The following is a 15,557-nucleotide window of genomic DNA, read 5'->3' as shown; positions in this document are numbered from 1 at the left end:
AAGATATCAATTAATGGCTTTTGGAAGTTTCTAAACACGTAGAAGCAGTTGTCATAAAACGGTAAGCTAATAATATATACAAGAAATGCAAATTCTTAAACGCTTTTAAAAAAAAGAAAAAAGAAAAGAAAAGACGAAAAAATACTAAGCAAGTTGGACTTGAACTTTTTTCCAAAATGGGTGGTGACATAACATTGCCCTCATGTTTAAGATCTGAAACTGTAAAAAAGACATGAAAGGTGATGGGATAAGTGATCTGTAATCATGTATAAATACTGATCGTTGCCTTGAATGCAATTTTAGCTATTGTAATGTTTACTTTTTGTTGCTATATCTTCAGTGTTGGGCTGCATAGCTGTCATACTATTGTTTAAACGATCGACCAACATATCAGGAACATTGAAGGAAGGTGTCACTACTAGGTGATGGTTATATTGTCAGACCTATGGTTCAGGTATGCCAAAAACATGAATCGATACCCCCTTTCCCTCTGAAGGGTATGTCATTTTACATCCAGTTTTCTTTTAACTGCTTTACAGAATTTGTTTTGTTTAGTATTTTTCTTCCTTTTAGTCCTCTAATACTGTCTCCCCCACTAAAATGCTTCACAAGATCTGACAGTTAAAAAGTATTCGCTTCTTTGTCCCACACTGTCCCAGCATTGCTGCTGTTCTTATGCACTTTTTAACAACATTGGCATCCTCTCTTTTAAAATGACAATATCCTCTCATCGGTTACATTCAATGGGGGCATTTTGTTTCATAGTGAAGTATTTTATCTGTTATTTGAACAGTTTATCATGTAAATTTAATAGTGTCAAATTAATATTAAGAAGGAGTAGAGTAAGTTCAAAAATTAAACTAGTAACTATTTGTGGCAAGGCCAATTCATATGTTTTTGGCTTTCATCCTATCAATCTTAATTGAACATGTTCACTTTAACTGTATCTCCAGTTAAGGGTCTATGAATATGTTCAGATATATTACAATACCCATATCTTGCTCTTATTCACCACAAACAAAATATTTAATGTTGAATTATTGCAATTCAGATCCACAATATGTTCTTTTTGAATCATTTTATGTTTAGTGTTTTTTGTTCTTTCCATTTTTCTAAATGATGAAATGTGTATTCAGTTAGTATTATATCAAGTGACTGTACATTAAAATCCCAACTAAGGTAATCAAACCAAACGCTTTTATTTTTATTTTGGAAAACGTGTTGCGTCCAAGCTTTGTACTCAATCATGTTTTTTTGTTTGTTTGTTTTTTATAAACGTGTGGTCTACTTTTTTGGCAGCAGCTTACGATGGGTTTTTGAGGGTGTGAACTGGTCACTACCAGGATCTGAGTGAGTGAACACACCCTGCGTTGGGGGACAAAATGTATTGCTGCTTCTAATCTACCAGCAGAACCTTTTGCTGCTTTGTGAACTGAAACATTTGAAACATATGCTGTAAAAGATGGGGAAAATAAGAGATCTGAACACCGACACAGACTCAGTTGCCCGGCTGGGACAAATCCTTTGACCTTTCGATATTGGTCTCAGGCCTGGTGGTTTTCAAACAGATCAAATCGTTTGGACCTACAACAAGGAAAACAAAGGTGCATATTTGAGCCTAACATAGTAGTTGTTACAGTTACAGACTTTTTAAAAGACAACAATGTAAAAAGGGCTTTCTCTGTTCTCGCTCAATACCCCGGAGGCATTGCATTCCTGGTTTTATATAAAAGCTTCGGAAGAAAAAAAATATGTACATTTTTGGGATTTGTGTATTTTATGTTAGCTGTAAACAAATGAAATTATGTGAAAATGCCTTCAATGAGTACTTAAAGTGAGATGTGCATTAGGTATGCAGCGAGAATGCTGTGTCCCCTATAATCCTGAGTTGTTTGTTTTTACGTTTTCATATTATGTGCCATTTTGCAAGTGGGTTGTGACTGTCTGCTGACGTGGAGATGAAATATAAAGACACCTGAGTCACAGACGATCAGAAAGCATTTATCAAAAACCAGGAATGTAGTTTTAAAACATGCTTTTGGAATAATGATAATGACTTGTCCATTCAAAGTCTGTTTGGGGGGGGGGGGTCATTTTGACCTCTTATCTAATGAGGAGGAGGAGGATGTATTGTACTGGTGCATCCAAGTGATTGGAGACAGACGTGTTTTAGATTGACATTTGTTGGTCGCTAGCCTGGACTTGTGTTGAAGACCAATTGCTGAGTGACTAAACTGAAAAGGTTGTTGTACATCTGTCTTTGACAACACATCGTTGCTTACGTAGATAGCACGCATGTGGCAGGAGACCAACAAATGTCGCAGTCTAAAAAGTTGTGTTTATTTTTCTATTGTCTGATTTGTCATAGAATGTGTCTAAGAATCAAGGTCATTTCGTTCCTTTCTTTTTTCTTTCTTTAATAGAAATGTCGTTTTCCTTGCCTGGCTATGTTTTATAGGAAACAAGCATGTTGAAAAATAATTGACATGATCTTTGTCCGAGTGGGGTTGTATAAAAAAAGACTTAGATAATGTTGCAATTTGGTATCTGCAAAATGTTCTTTCGGTTTTTGTGCATTGCAGAAGGTATCAAACGCATCGTGTGGCGATGCTTAACCTACCTATTCTTTGACAAGCAGCCTTAAGGGTTCTGTTATTCCTTGTGTTTCTAGTCACTGACTAACTGGTCATAGACAACTGGTCAGCAAATAGATCATTTCAGTTCTGCTTTCTTTCTTCTTTCTTGCTCTGTACATGCATAATGTAAGCCTGACCCTAGTGATTGACATCACATAGCCCAACCCCCCCCCCACACACACACACACACACACACACACACACACACACCACATGGTTGGGTTCCATCCAATGCAGCCAATTGAAGAAGTGAACTGAAAAATCTGAAGTTAAAAATAACTCAGAGAGAAACTGACAACTTTTCAAGTCTTGAATTCTCTGCAATTCCAAATCTCATCCTCAAATTGACTGCATTTTGAGGGACTTGACCTTTAACCCTGCCCAGGCATACCTTACAGCACTGTTTTGCCTCCCTCACAGGCTTCCTTAAAATATACATTTATTTGACTGCCATATGTGCCCTGAGCATTACTTTTCCATAAACACTCTGTGTTTCTCACTTGGCCATTGTAATCATTAAAGACGGATAATCAATTGTGTTATTATCCAAGTGAGACGATAGATAGGATATTTCGATAAACTTACTGCTCGTTTTTGGTCACGTTACCCCCCTATACCAATATGTAAGTATATGCAGACATGACTACCTCTACGTGAGTCTGCATTACTGTCTAGGGTGACCAAGATCCATGTCAAGGTGTATATATAAGATATGTGCTTTATGCTTGTGGTGGTAAGGATTGGAAATTGGGCTTCGACAACATTTTTGATCAGTCAGTGATACGACAAATTAATTTCTACTTTAACATCCTTTTGTTATGAGACGTATGCCTTTACTAAGTATTACTTGGCAAATGAAAAAAATAAGATTTTGCTTGGTTGTAAATGACACACTTAATCAAAGCCGACCCATTGTTTAAAAAAATTATAAAAATAATAAATGAAGAAGAAAAAAAGGAGAAGAAAAAAAAAGTTATTCAGAACCTCAATTAGTTGCAAAGAATGACATTTGCAAATAGATTGAGAACGACCATGTTTGGTGATGTTCTGTATGTACATACATCTTTTTAACTGTAATAAACCTATAAACATTTACAAATTTAAAAAAGCGATGTGAAATAATTGTATTGTGTAGCTTTTTATTTTTTGCTTTCACCAAACAGTACTGCAAAATGAACATGGTTGTGCACACCTGAGAGCCGTCTTCTCGAAAGTAGTTCCTCTAAATCTAAATGTCTTTTTTTTTTACTTTCTTTTTTTCCCCAGTAATTGAATTTTCCTTTTCAAACACAGAAGCCGCATTTAAGCCAAGAGATGGTGTTGTACAGTATGACCTTTTTTGCAATGATTTGCACAAGCACAGTAGGGGCACAACAACACAATTGAAATCTTCTACCACACAGAATGCATTTAGCTTAGGCCGTTCAACAATCTGAAGACATGTAGCCTGCAGCCACATATCCGAAGCCGAAATGAGAAACAAGCTCCCAGATATAGAGCCTTGCATTGCTCCCGCATGGGCTTGGAATGCTTTTGGGCTACATGTAAAAGAAAAGCTCTAACACTATCTTGCCCTTGCAAGATAAATATTAGTACAGTATATCATTGTTGGAGCTGAAGTTCATTCAACCTATTTTCCCCTCCCCCCATAGAAAACATAATCAGGTTGTGACCTCTCTGAACAGTATCTTGTATGTCAGCTTAGTGCTAGTTAAACCCTAAGCATTTGAAAATGTCTCCCTCCCTTTTTTTAAACATACATGGTGTTGTGCCTTTTTCAATACTTTCAGACTTGGGCTGTTCTCTCAAATGTCTCTTTTGTACCTAGAAAAAGGAGTCATTTTTGTGTCAATGTCATTCAAGTGTGAACTTTATCATTTTAGGATTTATGATGTTCGTATACCCACGTGTCATGCCTGCACAATGCTTTGATTTTATATTTTGGAGGTATGTCCCACTTTGGTCAATTGTGGAAAAGCTCTGAAAAATGTATAAATGTACTTTTAATCCAATTAATTGTAATGTGCAGTTTATGTTACTTCAATATAAAGAACGCGATTGCCCTGTCTTGATTTCATAAATGCTGTATGGATCTGTTCTTCCTTTAATTGATGGATAATTATTTACTACTTATCAATGACTATCAGTGGAGGCTTGTGGAGGTAGAAATCAGAGGACAGGCTCATTGTAATGCATGGAATGGAAGTAAACACACACGGAACGGAATAAGAAAAGGTATATGAATGAATGAATGGTCTTTATTGTCATTGCTATAGTACAGGTACCAAACAACGACATTTGGGAGGGGGGGCTCCCCTGGTGTTAGGAAAGACAAAAAAAAAAAAAAAGGGAAAGGAGCTGGTTTACATAAATAAAGGCTATGTACACTATCCACTATACTATACTGTACAGATAAAACGACTAGGGTTGTCATATTGCACATAGTGTTATTGCACATTCATTTAAAGTGTCGCAGTTTGCAGGCTTGAAATGTACACATTTGTGCCTCAGCACTACACCTGAATACACACATATTGCAATGGTATAAAACAAGCATTACAATGAGCCAGTCCTCTGATTTCTGCCTCCACCAGCCTCCCCTGATATCTATATATCATACAATTAATAAAGGCAATACATTATTTCATAGCTCTGGTTTCCTGGACGCAGATTAAACCTAATCCTAGACTGAAATGCATCTTCAATGGAGATTTACTATTGAAAATGTTATTTAGTCCAGGACTGGTCTTAATCAGAGTCTGGGTTGGTCCACTGGATCTAATATAGGCTTATACATAATAGGCCTACTTATTTTCACTAATGGTACACAAATGTCTGGGGAGGCAGAAATCAGAGGACAGGCTCATTGTAATGCATGGAATAGAAGAAGTAATGGTATCAAACATGCTGTTTAATACCATCCCTCATTCCATTCATGCATTATTGATTTCTCCCTCCAGCAGCCATTTAGTAACAAGAGATCTAAACAGCACTGGGTGAGGAATGATATGGACCAGACATGTTGATATATAATGGCTTCAGCAAACTTAAGGGTATAAGGGACACCACATGAGGTCTGTGTAGTTCGGTGGTAGAGATCGGAGGAAGGGCTTATTGTAATACATGGAACATGTGTTTGATATAATTCCTCCTTCTATTCATTACAATGAGCCCGTCCTCCGATTTCCACTTTCACCAGCCTCCCCTGCTGTAGTTCTAGGTAACTGGAGAATGGAGGCTGAAGCACACAGTCCGTATCTGCTGCACCTGTACAGCAGCGCCTCCTACTGGTTCATTGATAACATGGCTTCTTGACTAGTGTTTCTCTTGGAAACCTCGATAAATCTTCATGTATATTAGGTCTTTGATTGATTGATTGAAAACTTTATTAGAAGATTTGCAGAAGTAGGTACATGAAAGTACATATTACATACAAGGTCAACTAACAGGATAAAAACCCAAGAAAGCCACTGGCTTATTTCAATTGGGGTCCTTGATACTCAATTCATCGTTACATGTAAGACAGACAAAAAACTAGTACTATCTACAAGATAATACAGACAGATAACTAGTACTATCTACAAGATAAACATACATCCAACATGGGAAGAACAATACAACAAAACATAAGGTATGTACAGCGGGTAGGACAGGTGGGGACATACACCACAGGTGGGGGCGGGGGACAAAACACAAAGTATGTACAGTGGGTAGTTCGGGCAGGGGGACAGACATATAATATGTACAATGGGTAGTTCGGGCGGGGGGACAAAACAACAAGTATGTACAGTGTAGGGGGGTGGGACAAAACAACTAGTATGTGCAGAGGGTATTTCAGGTGTGGGGGGGGGGGGGGGTGTGGGAGACATAACAACAAAACAACAAGAATATATAGAAGGTAGTCCAGGTGGGGGTGTAGTCTTTTAATTTGATTTTTGATTTAGAGGGTCCAGTTACGGATTGCAGCCTCCTGTAAATGTTTTTTGAGAGTGGTTTTGAAGGTGGGCAGTGTTTTGCACTCCTTTAAGATTATAGGAAGGGCGTTCCACATTTTTACTGCATAGTTTGCAAACGAGTTTAACCCCTTGTTTGTGGTGCAACGCGGTTGAACGTGGTTCGTGGAGCTTCCTCTGGTATTGTATGTGTGGACGTTGTTCACTTTTTGGAAGTATGTTGACAGGTACTTGGGTGTCTTTGTGGTGTAGCGTATCTTGAAGACCAGGCCCAGTGCAAGCTGCTGCACTCTGTCAACTACTCGTAGCCAATCAAGGCTCAAAAAATGAGCAGCGGTTAGATGTGTCCTAGGGTTGAGGCCTAGCAGAAGCCTAACCAGTTTATTTTGGGCTGTCTGGAGTCTTGTTTTTAGGGCCTTTGTGGTTCTATAGTACCATGATGTTACGGCATAGTCGAAGTGACATTGAATGAGAGCTCCTGATAGGGTCCTCATTGTGTTTTTACTGACAAGTGAGGATATCCTGTACAAGAATCTGTACAAGGTCCACTTGTCCTTATTCGATAATCGATATCATTCTATTTTAATAGATACACTGAGTACTTTGAGTTGCTTTTGGACTACATATAAACCGTGTTTTATGTTGGTAATTAAGCCATTGATAATAATTGTGGACTCTACCCATGGTCCATTGTCTATACCCATGGTCAAGGGTTAGGCTACTGTACTGTCCTCTGCTCTGTCACAGGTGTCGGCTGCCTGCAAGTCAGAATCTTTTAATTTAATTACGTTTTAATTGATTGAGTCGTCAGCAACAATGGAAGAAGCGTATAATAAACCTGCAACTAATAGTGAATGATATTGTACCAGAGATAATGTGTTTGAAAGGGTGTAGCTTGAAACGTCTGAGGTGACTGAGGACCATTTGTAAGGTAAGATTTAACACCGCGAATACCCTGTCAATGTGTCCATGACATGAGTCCATCTAGTTTTCTTACAATAAGCTTCTTAGGGAATATTTTGTACACAATAAATAGGGTTAGGTTATTGGTACCACATACATGGTTTTGACTCGTAATGACACTACGTGATGTTAGAATTATAAGGTTCTATCTCCATTTTGGTCAAAATTTAGTTTTCTACATAATCTGATCCATTAGGTGTTTATTAATGCCTGTGTGGTGTTATTTTTAAAATGTTGACATTTTTTAGTTAGTAATTCATAAAATACAAAGGTTCCATCTCACAGAACATAATGGAATGTAACAACTTTGAAGCTCAATATCTCTGAACTACCCTAGACGGAGATAGAACCTTATAATTCTAAACTCACGAGTACCTGATGATACACGGCTTCCTCCAAGCGAGAGTGGGAGAGGAAGGCCCCCTCCCGCCTGGAAGCTGCTTTTTTGTATTCCTTTTCAAATACTTTTTTCTTTTTTCTTTTTTACAGAAGACGACAGGTGTCACTGTACCCTCGCGCTAAACCCGCGCGCGGATGCCTTCTCACGTTCAGTTTCCCTAAACACATGAAGTAAGCCTTAGCCTAGGTGTCAATTTCATACGGACAACACGTCCCTCTTCTATTTGGCTACTTTGCCAATATAACGAATGGATTATGATGATAGCGCTGCGTGATTCAGATGGTCAACATTGTTGAAGCAATTATGCATATTTCTGATTATGTTCTGTTTGCCCAATCGTAGTTGCTTCATCTCCACAGATAGGCTCATTGGACAATTATTGTATGACAAATATGGCCTAATGCAAGATTACACATCCATTACATTTTAAGATTATATCTCCCCCCCAGTGTAGGCTAAAACCTAAACTTTAGCCAATGACATTTCAATTCATGTGATATTCAATATCTAACAGCCCCTACACACGCTGAGCAAATACGCTATGATCATTTCTAATTAATTTGTAACACACTAGTGCGTAATTGGGATACTGCCCATGTATCTAGACTACAAACTGCGTCTAGTTTCATGCGTAAAAATGCGCTCCTCTCCTTGGCTTCAGCTATGCTATTTCTAATATGAAAGTAGCCTATAACAATTGTATAACGGTGGTTGTGGGTTGTGCGTAAAGCTATAAGGGAATGGAGTTCAACAAAGTAATAAGCCTCAGTTAATTTCCTAGCGGTGTGGCTCTGGGGTGCTGCTAAGCAACGCAGTCTAGGAGGTAGGTAGGGGTTATAAAGAGAGGGAGTGGCGGAGCGGCCAGTACGAGGGGAGAGACTCCTCGCCGCAGACGGCAACGCAGGAGCACCGGGATAACATGATTACGGCTCTATTAGCCCCACCGGAGAGGCAGACCTTAGATGCAGCGGAGGGATAACTCGGTGGAGAGACACAGGACAACTGTGAACGCTCAGTTCATCCATGATCTACCAAGCGATGAGTAAAGAGCCAAGCTGATTCTCCGGTTATTGACGCGCGTAAAGAAGTTACGCACTCAGTAATTTCTGTCGGGCGCTCAAAGGACTTGTGACACACCAGAATGCTTGAGGTAAGTTTTTATTCTCTATCAAGTAGGTGCAGTTATTATTTGCGGAAAAAAGTATAAAAGTAAGTAGGCTATATCATAAAAGAGCTGTGTTGAAATCGTGAAGCATAATAAAAAGCCATGACGTCTCTCATTTCTAGCTTACAACTCTTACCTCTGCTCCCTATATTTTCAGATGAAGTGACACCAAATCTTCATCCAAAATTGCTCTATGTAAACTGACATATAATGGAGCGAAAAATACACAAATACCATTGAAGAGTGAAAAACCCTGGACCAGTCTTTGAGCTGCACACTACAGATTTTTGCAGACAACCTTTGATAACCTCACGTGAAGTCCATGGTGGAGGAGGGCCGATCTTCTCCAATGGGGTGTGACAACTTGACCAACGAGACCCTTCCTGGCAGACCCCCCTATGCCATCCAGATCTCCCTGCCATTGACCATCCTAGTGGGGATGCTGATTCTCCTAACAGTATTTGGCAATGTCCTCGTTGTCATAGCAGTGTTTACAAGTCGGGCCCTGAAGGCCCCTCAGAACTTGTTCTTGGTTTCGCTGGCATCGGCGGACATCTTGGTCGCCACATTGGTGATGCCCTTCTCCCTGGCCAATGAGCTGATGGGTTACTGGTACTTTGGCAAGGTGTGGTGCGAGATCTACCTGGCGCTGGACGTTCTCTTCTGCACCGCCTCCATCGCCCACCTGTGCGCCATCAGTCTGGACCGCTATTGGTCCATCACGCAGGCCATAGAGTACAACCTCAAACGGACTCCCCGCAGGATCAAATGCATCATCGTCATCGTGTGGGTCATCGCCGCGGTGATCTCGTTCCCGCCACTGATATCCATGGAGAAGGAGAGTGACAAGGAGGAGGGCCCCATGTGTAAGATCAACGAGGACAAGTGGTACATCATCTCGTCCAGCATCGGCTCCTTCTTCGTTCCTTGCATCATCATGATCCTCGTTTACATCCGGATCTACCAGATCGCCAAGAAGAGGACCCGGGTGCCGCCGGGTGACAGGAAGAGGAAGGAGATGTCGGGGGCGGTGGCGGGGGAGGGGGACAAGAAGGAGAACGGCCACAGCGGGGACAGGCACTGCCACGAGAAGCTCAACGGAGCAGCGCAAGACGGAGAGGTGGAGGGAGGAAGAGCGGAGGAGAAGGGCGAGATCAACGGGGTGGACATGGAGGAGTCGTCATCCTCCGATCACGTAGTAAACAACCCCTGTTCTATCAAAAAGAAAAGGGCCAAGGGGAAGACCAAACTCAGCCAAATCAAACCGGGGGACAACATCCCCAAAAGGGTTCTGAGCATCAAAGGGAGCCGGTGGAAGGGACGGCAGAACAGAGAGAAACGTTTCACCTTTGTTCTGGCCGTGGTCATTGGAGTGTTCGTCATATGCTGGTTCCCCTTCTTCTTCACGTACACTCTGACTGCCCTGTGTGACTCATGTTGTGTCCCCGGAACTTTGTTTAAGTTCTTCTTCTGGTTCGGGTATTGCAATAGCTCCCTGAACCCTATCATCTATACCATATTCAACAATGACTTCAGGAGGTCTTTTAAAAAGATCCTTTGCAAAGGGGAGAACAAAAGAATGGTATGATGGACATCAGTTCTTTGTAGGTTTCTTTTTATATATATATATATAACATTGTTCAGTGCATTGTTCAGTGCATGGATCAGTGGCTTCAGATAATGTACCAGTGGAAAACATCTAAATGTATTGTGTTGTAAAGCTTTTTTGGGGAAAGGCTATGCGTTCAGTAAAGCATTGAAAATGTGTTTTTCAGCTTGAGAACCAACTGATAATGCAGACTTTTAAAAAAAAGAAGCTCAAAAACCATTTCAGCCGCATACAGTTAACCACATTTTATACAGTTTTGTAAATGTTTGAATCACCATGGAGACATATCATGCTATGTGTAGTATTTTATGATGTTATGTTGTAAAATAGAATGTTGTCTCTGAATATGTGTTCTATTTTCATTGTGATTGACACACACATTGCCATTTTCTATGACATCATGACCTACAACAAGTGATCATGACTGCAGTATGTAAAGAATAAATATCTCTCTCAATGGCCAATGCCCCGGTTTCTAATGTGATAATATCACACAACACATTAAGCATGATTGTACTCTTGAAGTGTCAGGCTACACACACACACACACACACACACACACACACACACACACACACACACACACACACACACTCAAAACAAAAACACAGAGAAGGGACAGACAAAGCAACAGGGAGAGGTCAGGTGCTTTTTCCATGCCCACTGTGAGGATCAGCTAAGACCCCCTTCTGTACTGACCCTGAGGGAGAAGAGGCAGGGTACCACACTAACCATTACCAAACAAAACAATTGCTAATTAAAGGGATAGTTCACCCAAACATATTTCAGAAGAGACTCAATTACTTGATTTAATTGACTTTGCTAACTGCTAACTTAAGGCCCATTGACTTAATTGGGTTTTGGTAAAAAGTGCAATCAATTTGCTGTTAGTTGCAGTGCCCAGATAAACAGAACCAAAGAGTGGATTGAAGTCCATCCTTGATCATTGATTGATTGATTGATTGAAAACCTTTATTGTCCCCAATGGGGAAATTTTGTTGTCAAACAGCTCAGTTAGGGCAGACAGAAAACATTCAATAAAATACATAAAACAGTGCAGGCTCAATAAGTAAAAAGTTCCAAGTTCCAAAGTTCCAGCTCCAGGTCTCCCCCACCCTGCAGGGCCTGGTTGTAGAGTCGGAGTGCAGCTGGAACAAAGGACTGTCCAAATCTTTTTGTACTTTGACGGGGGAGAACAAATCTGTGGCTGAACTTGCTCCTCATCCCCGCCAGCTCGCAGTACATCGGGTGGGAGTCCAGTGGTTCTCATATAGTCCAGTGGTTCTCAACCCTCTCCTCGGGGCGCCCCAGCCGCTCCACATATTTGATCTGTTCCACCACTAGCACACCTGATTCAACTAATCAAGTACAAACCATAATTGCTTTGGCGCCCCGAGGAGAGGGTTGAGAAACATAATCCTTTCAGGGTAAGAAACTAAATATGTCACACATTCTAATGCTTAGGTTCTCATGTCGGGATCCGATGTAATGATCAGACTTTTCTTTCGAAAAATGTGAATACATTTCTGTGTTGTTGAAAACCAATGACACATCGCTAGTCAACTAACACAGCTTGTTGTGTGAGCCTGCTAACAATGTAAAGTGGTGTTATAGTTAACTAGGTAGCAGTGGGGATTACTCACCGAATCCATTTCGTTGCAGTATTTTGGCTTGACTAGCGACTTCTCAACAACGTAGAAATGTACTTCCGTGTTTCAAAAGAAAAGTCCGAACATTTTGATTGGTTACCGACATGCGGACCAAATGATCACATAATGTCATTTTGTCATTTGGGTGAACTATCCCTTTAACTGCTTGGTTTAATTTTGTTCCCTCTAGGGATTTAAGTGTTAAACCGTGATATTGTAATCACGATAAAGCGTAATGAACTTTAATGGAAAAAGAAGCAGTCTATGAATACTGAAAAGAGAGACATAATTTTCTTAATAGACATAGAGGAAATCTTTCCATGCAGCCTGAAGCCACTGCCATCTGTTGACTTTATGCATACCTGTGATTAGCTTCTAAACCGGTTGGTGGCCGTGTGAGGATGGCTAAGCTGCAGGCAGGCACCACAAAGTAACGGCTCATTTCATTAGAGTTCCACATACCACATCGGTATTCATCATCAAACAAGGATGTGCAGCTTGTCAAACCAGAACCTGATCAACGGGTTGTACACACAGAACACCCTCTTTGCCTACCGTGTCCACCCCCCTGTCCCCATATCGCCCATATATTATAAACAAAACAAAATTGATATAACGGAGCGTGATGTTTTTCCTTCCTATGAAAATGCCAATATGGCCTGCCTGAGAATCTTGGCTTGGTTAGGCAGCAATTTCAGGTTGAGCAGACCCATCAACTGTGACGAGTTTTCACTCAAAACAAACCACTCAGCTCTGCATTCACCTAGACACAGATCAGGAAAGCCAGAGTGTATTTTTTGTATGGCGCCTTTTACTTCTTTAAATATTTGCGTTGATATCCGCCATCGGCACCAAGCCACAAGGGCCTGAGTTTTATCTCTCATACTTTCTCGCATCACAAGTAGCCCCGGTGTTTTATCATGATAGGAATCTGCTCACTGACAGGAGGCTATAGAAAAAGCCAGCTGTTTAAAATCTGCAGACCCCCTGCAGTCACACACACACACACACACACACAGTCAAAACTCATGCACTCGTACACGCACACATGCACGTGCGCACACACACACACACACACACACACACACACACACACTCTGAAGGGTATACATCAACAGGGCTACAGTGCACATGATGTCACAAAGGGGCTCTGACAGCTACCATTCAAGAGGCATGAGACAGGCATGAGTGTCACTATCATCGGACCGTCGCAATTGAAGTGGAGGGAGTGGGCATCAGGCTAGAATTGTATCTGCAGGCCGGCTCACTTATGATGTCACAATACTGTAGTTGGAGGAGACGGTCGAAGGGGGGGTGGGTGGAGGGGAGATAGGGGGGGAGGGGGAGGGGGGGGGGGCACACACCCACGTAACCTGTTCCCCTTTTCAACTGCAACATCTGCTTTCTTTTTCAAGTAGGTTACCTATGGCTACCTAGCCATGTCGTCAATATGAACAAATGGCCCATTGTGGTTTTTACTGGCAATGATCTATTGTGAAAGCTGTGACGCACTACTCTTTGTTTGTATTATGCCTTGCCTTGTGTTCATCTCCTCTGGTTCTAGCGAAACCGGTTGGAAATATAAAAAATAAATGATTATAATTATGATGAAACAATCATAAACTTCATATTTAATCATAGCACTGGCTTGATGGAAGAATTCCCTGTGAATTCCCTGAGCAGAGTTTTCCTGGAAATGTCTACAAGACAATCTATTTAACAGAGCTCATTAAAATCGAGAGCAATTATCTCTCATCCTCTCTCAGACAGATGCACATTTGAGGATTTGATTATTAAACCTTGCCTTATTCTGTCACTTTCCCATCAATGAGAGCTAATTCGATGAAAGAAACCACAGGGCTTCATGGCCACATTCAAAACCCACACAATGAATGTTTCCAATCGCTGAAACGGCAGAAATGACTTTAGAACGCAAAGGCGGATGGAAAAAACCCAGCAAAACCATAATATTATTTCCCATGAAAAACACCCCACATAAGTATACACAGGAGGATATTGTGCTTTTTTTTTTTTTACAATGATGACGTATGATTATAACAATATGAGTCGGAGTGGGATGTTCCCAGATTGTCTACAATCATCTATCCAGTGGGTGATGATGGACAGCTTGTGGGAGTGAAAGGGAACATATCAAAGTACCCTGTTATTTCATCAGAGCAGTTTGTAATAGCTTAATGCAGACATCTTGTTTGCACTATGTATTGTGCTCAGCCTCATTTGTATACTTCTGTATGAGGGTGATCCCTTATGTTGTGTGTGGCTGTTCCCTATGAAAGCTACTGTGAATTGAATAAGTGAAATCATGAAGGAGTTTGAGGAAGGATTGTTGTCCAATATATCATCACTAGCCAGTAAAACTGAAGTAGGAGTCTCTGCTCATCATAATATTCACTTATTAAGCCGTAAAGCAATTACTGAGCAAATACGTAGACTGGCCCCAATGGTTATGCACGTATGAATCCAAATTGGTCGATTATGATATATACAGTACCAGTCAAAAGTTTGGACACACTTTCCAATTGAAACTTCAAACTTTTGACTGGTACTGTATGTATGGGTGGGGTGTTGATATACCGTATAACTGACCGTTTATGATACAGGGTGAGGGTGGGTGAGGGCAGGTGAGAGGGAGGGAGGGAGAGAGGGAGAGGGAGAGAGAGAGAGAGAGAGGGAGAGAGAGAGAGAGAGAGGGAGAGGGAGAGAGGGAGAGAGAGGGGGAGAGAGAGAGAGAGAGAGAGAGAGGGAGAGAGAGAGACTCCCAGGCAGATATGCTATTGCCAAAACAAACAGAGTCCCTTGCTATAATTGAAACTAGACCCCAGAGGCAGCAGGTGTGTGTGTGTGTGTGTGTGTGTGTGTGTGTCCGTGTCCGTCTGCGCGTATATATATATATATATATATATATATATATATATATATATATATATATATATACTGTGTGTGTGCATCAGTGTGTAGACAGAGAGGTACATGGTGACACAGACGGCTCATTTTGTCCAATTGAATTGTTATTTTTGCAGAACAAAATGTTCTCCGAAATGCTTCCTACTTCACATGGTGCAGCTCCGGATGCATTCACCTCGGCCATTCCATCCACAAAACAGCTCATCTCCCTCATGCATATTGCACAGCAGAGCACAACTTAATTCAGTCATCTTCTC

General features: G+C 41.0%; 1 protein-coding gene across 1 annotated transcript; it reads left to right on the top strand.

The window, feature by feature from the left end:
* Positions 1–9,466: 9,466 nt before the first annotated feature.
* Positions 9,467–10,705, top strand: adra2a (adrenoceptor alpha 2A; the record flags this gene model as incomplete). The annotated part of the gene is made up of 1 exon (XM_080523679.1): positions 9,467–10,705. The coding sequence occupies one exon, from the start codon at positions 9,467–9,469 to the stop codon at positions 10,703–10,705; it is 1,239 nt and encodes a 412-aa protein (XP_080379805.1).
* Positions 10,706–15,557: the final 4,852 nt, after the last annotated feature.

This window comes from Nansenia antarctica, assembly GCF_963989245.1.
Source record: "Nansenia antarctica genome assembly, chromosome: 2".
Classification (NCBI taxonomy): Eukaryota; Metazoa; Chordata; class Actinopteri; order Argentiniformes; family Microstomatidae; genus Nansenia; species Nansenia antarctica.
This window is presented reverse-complemented; position numbering and strand designations above follow the sequence as displayed.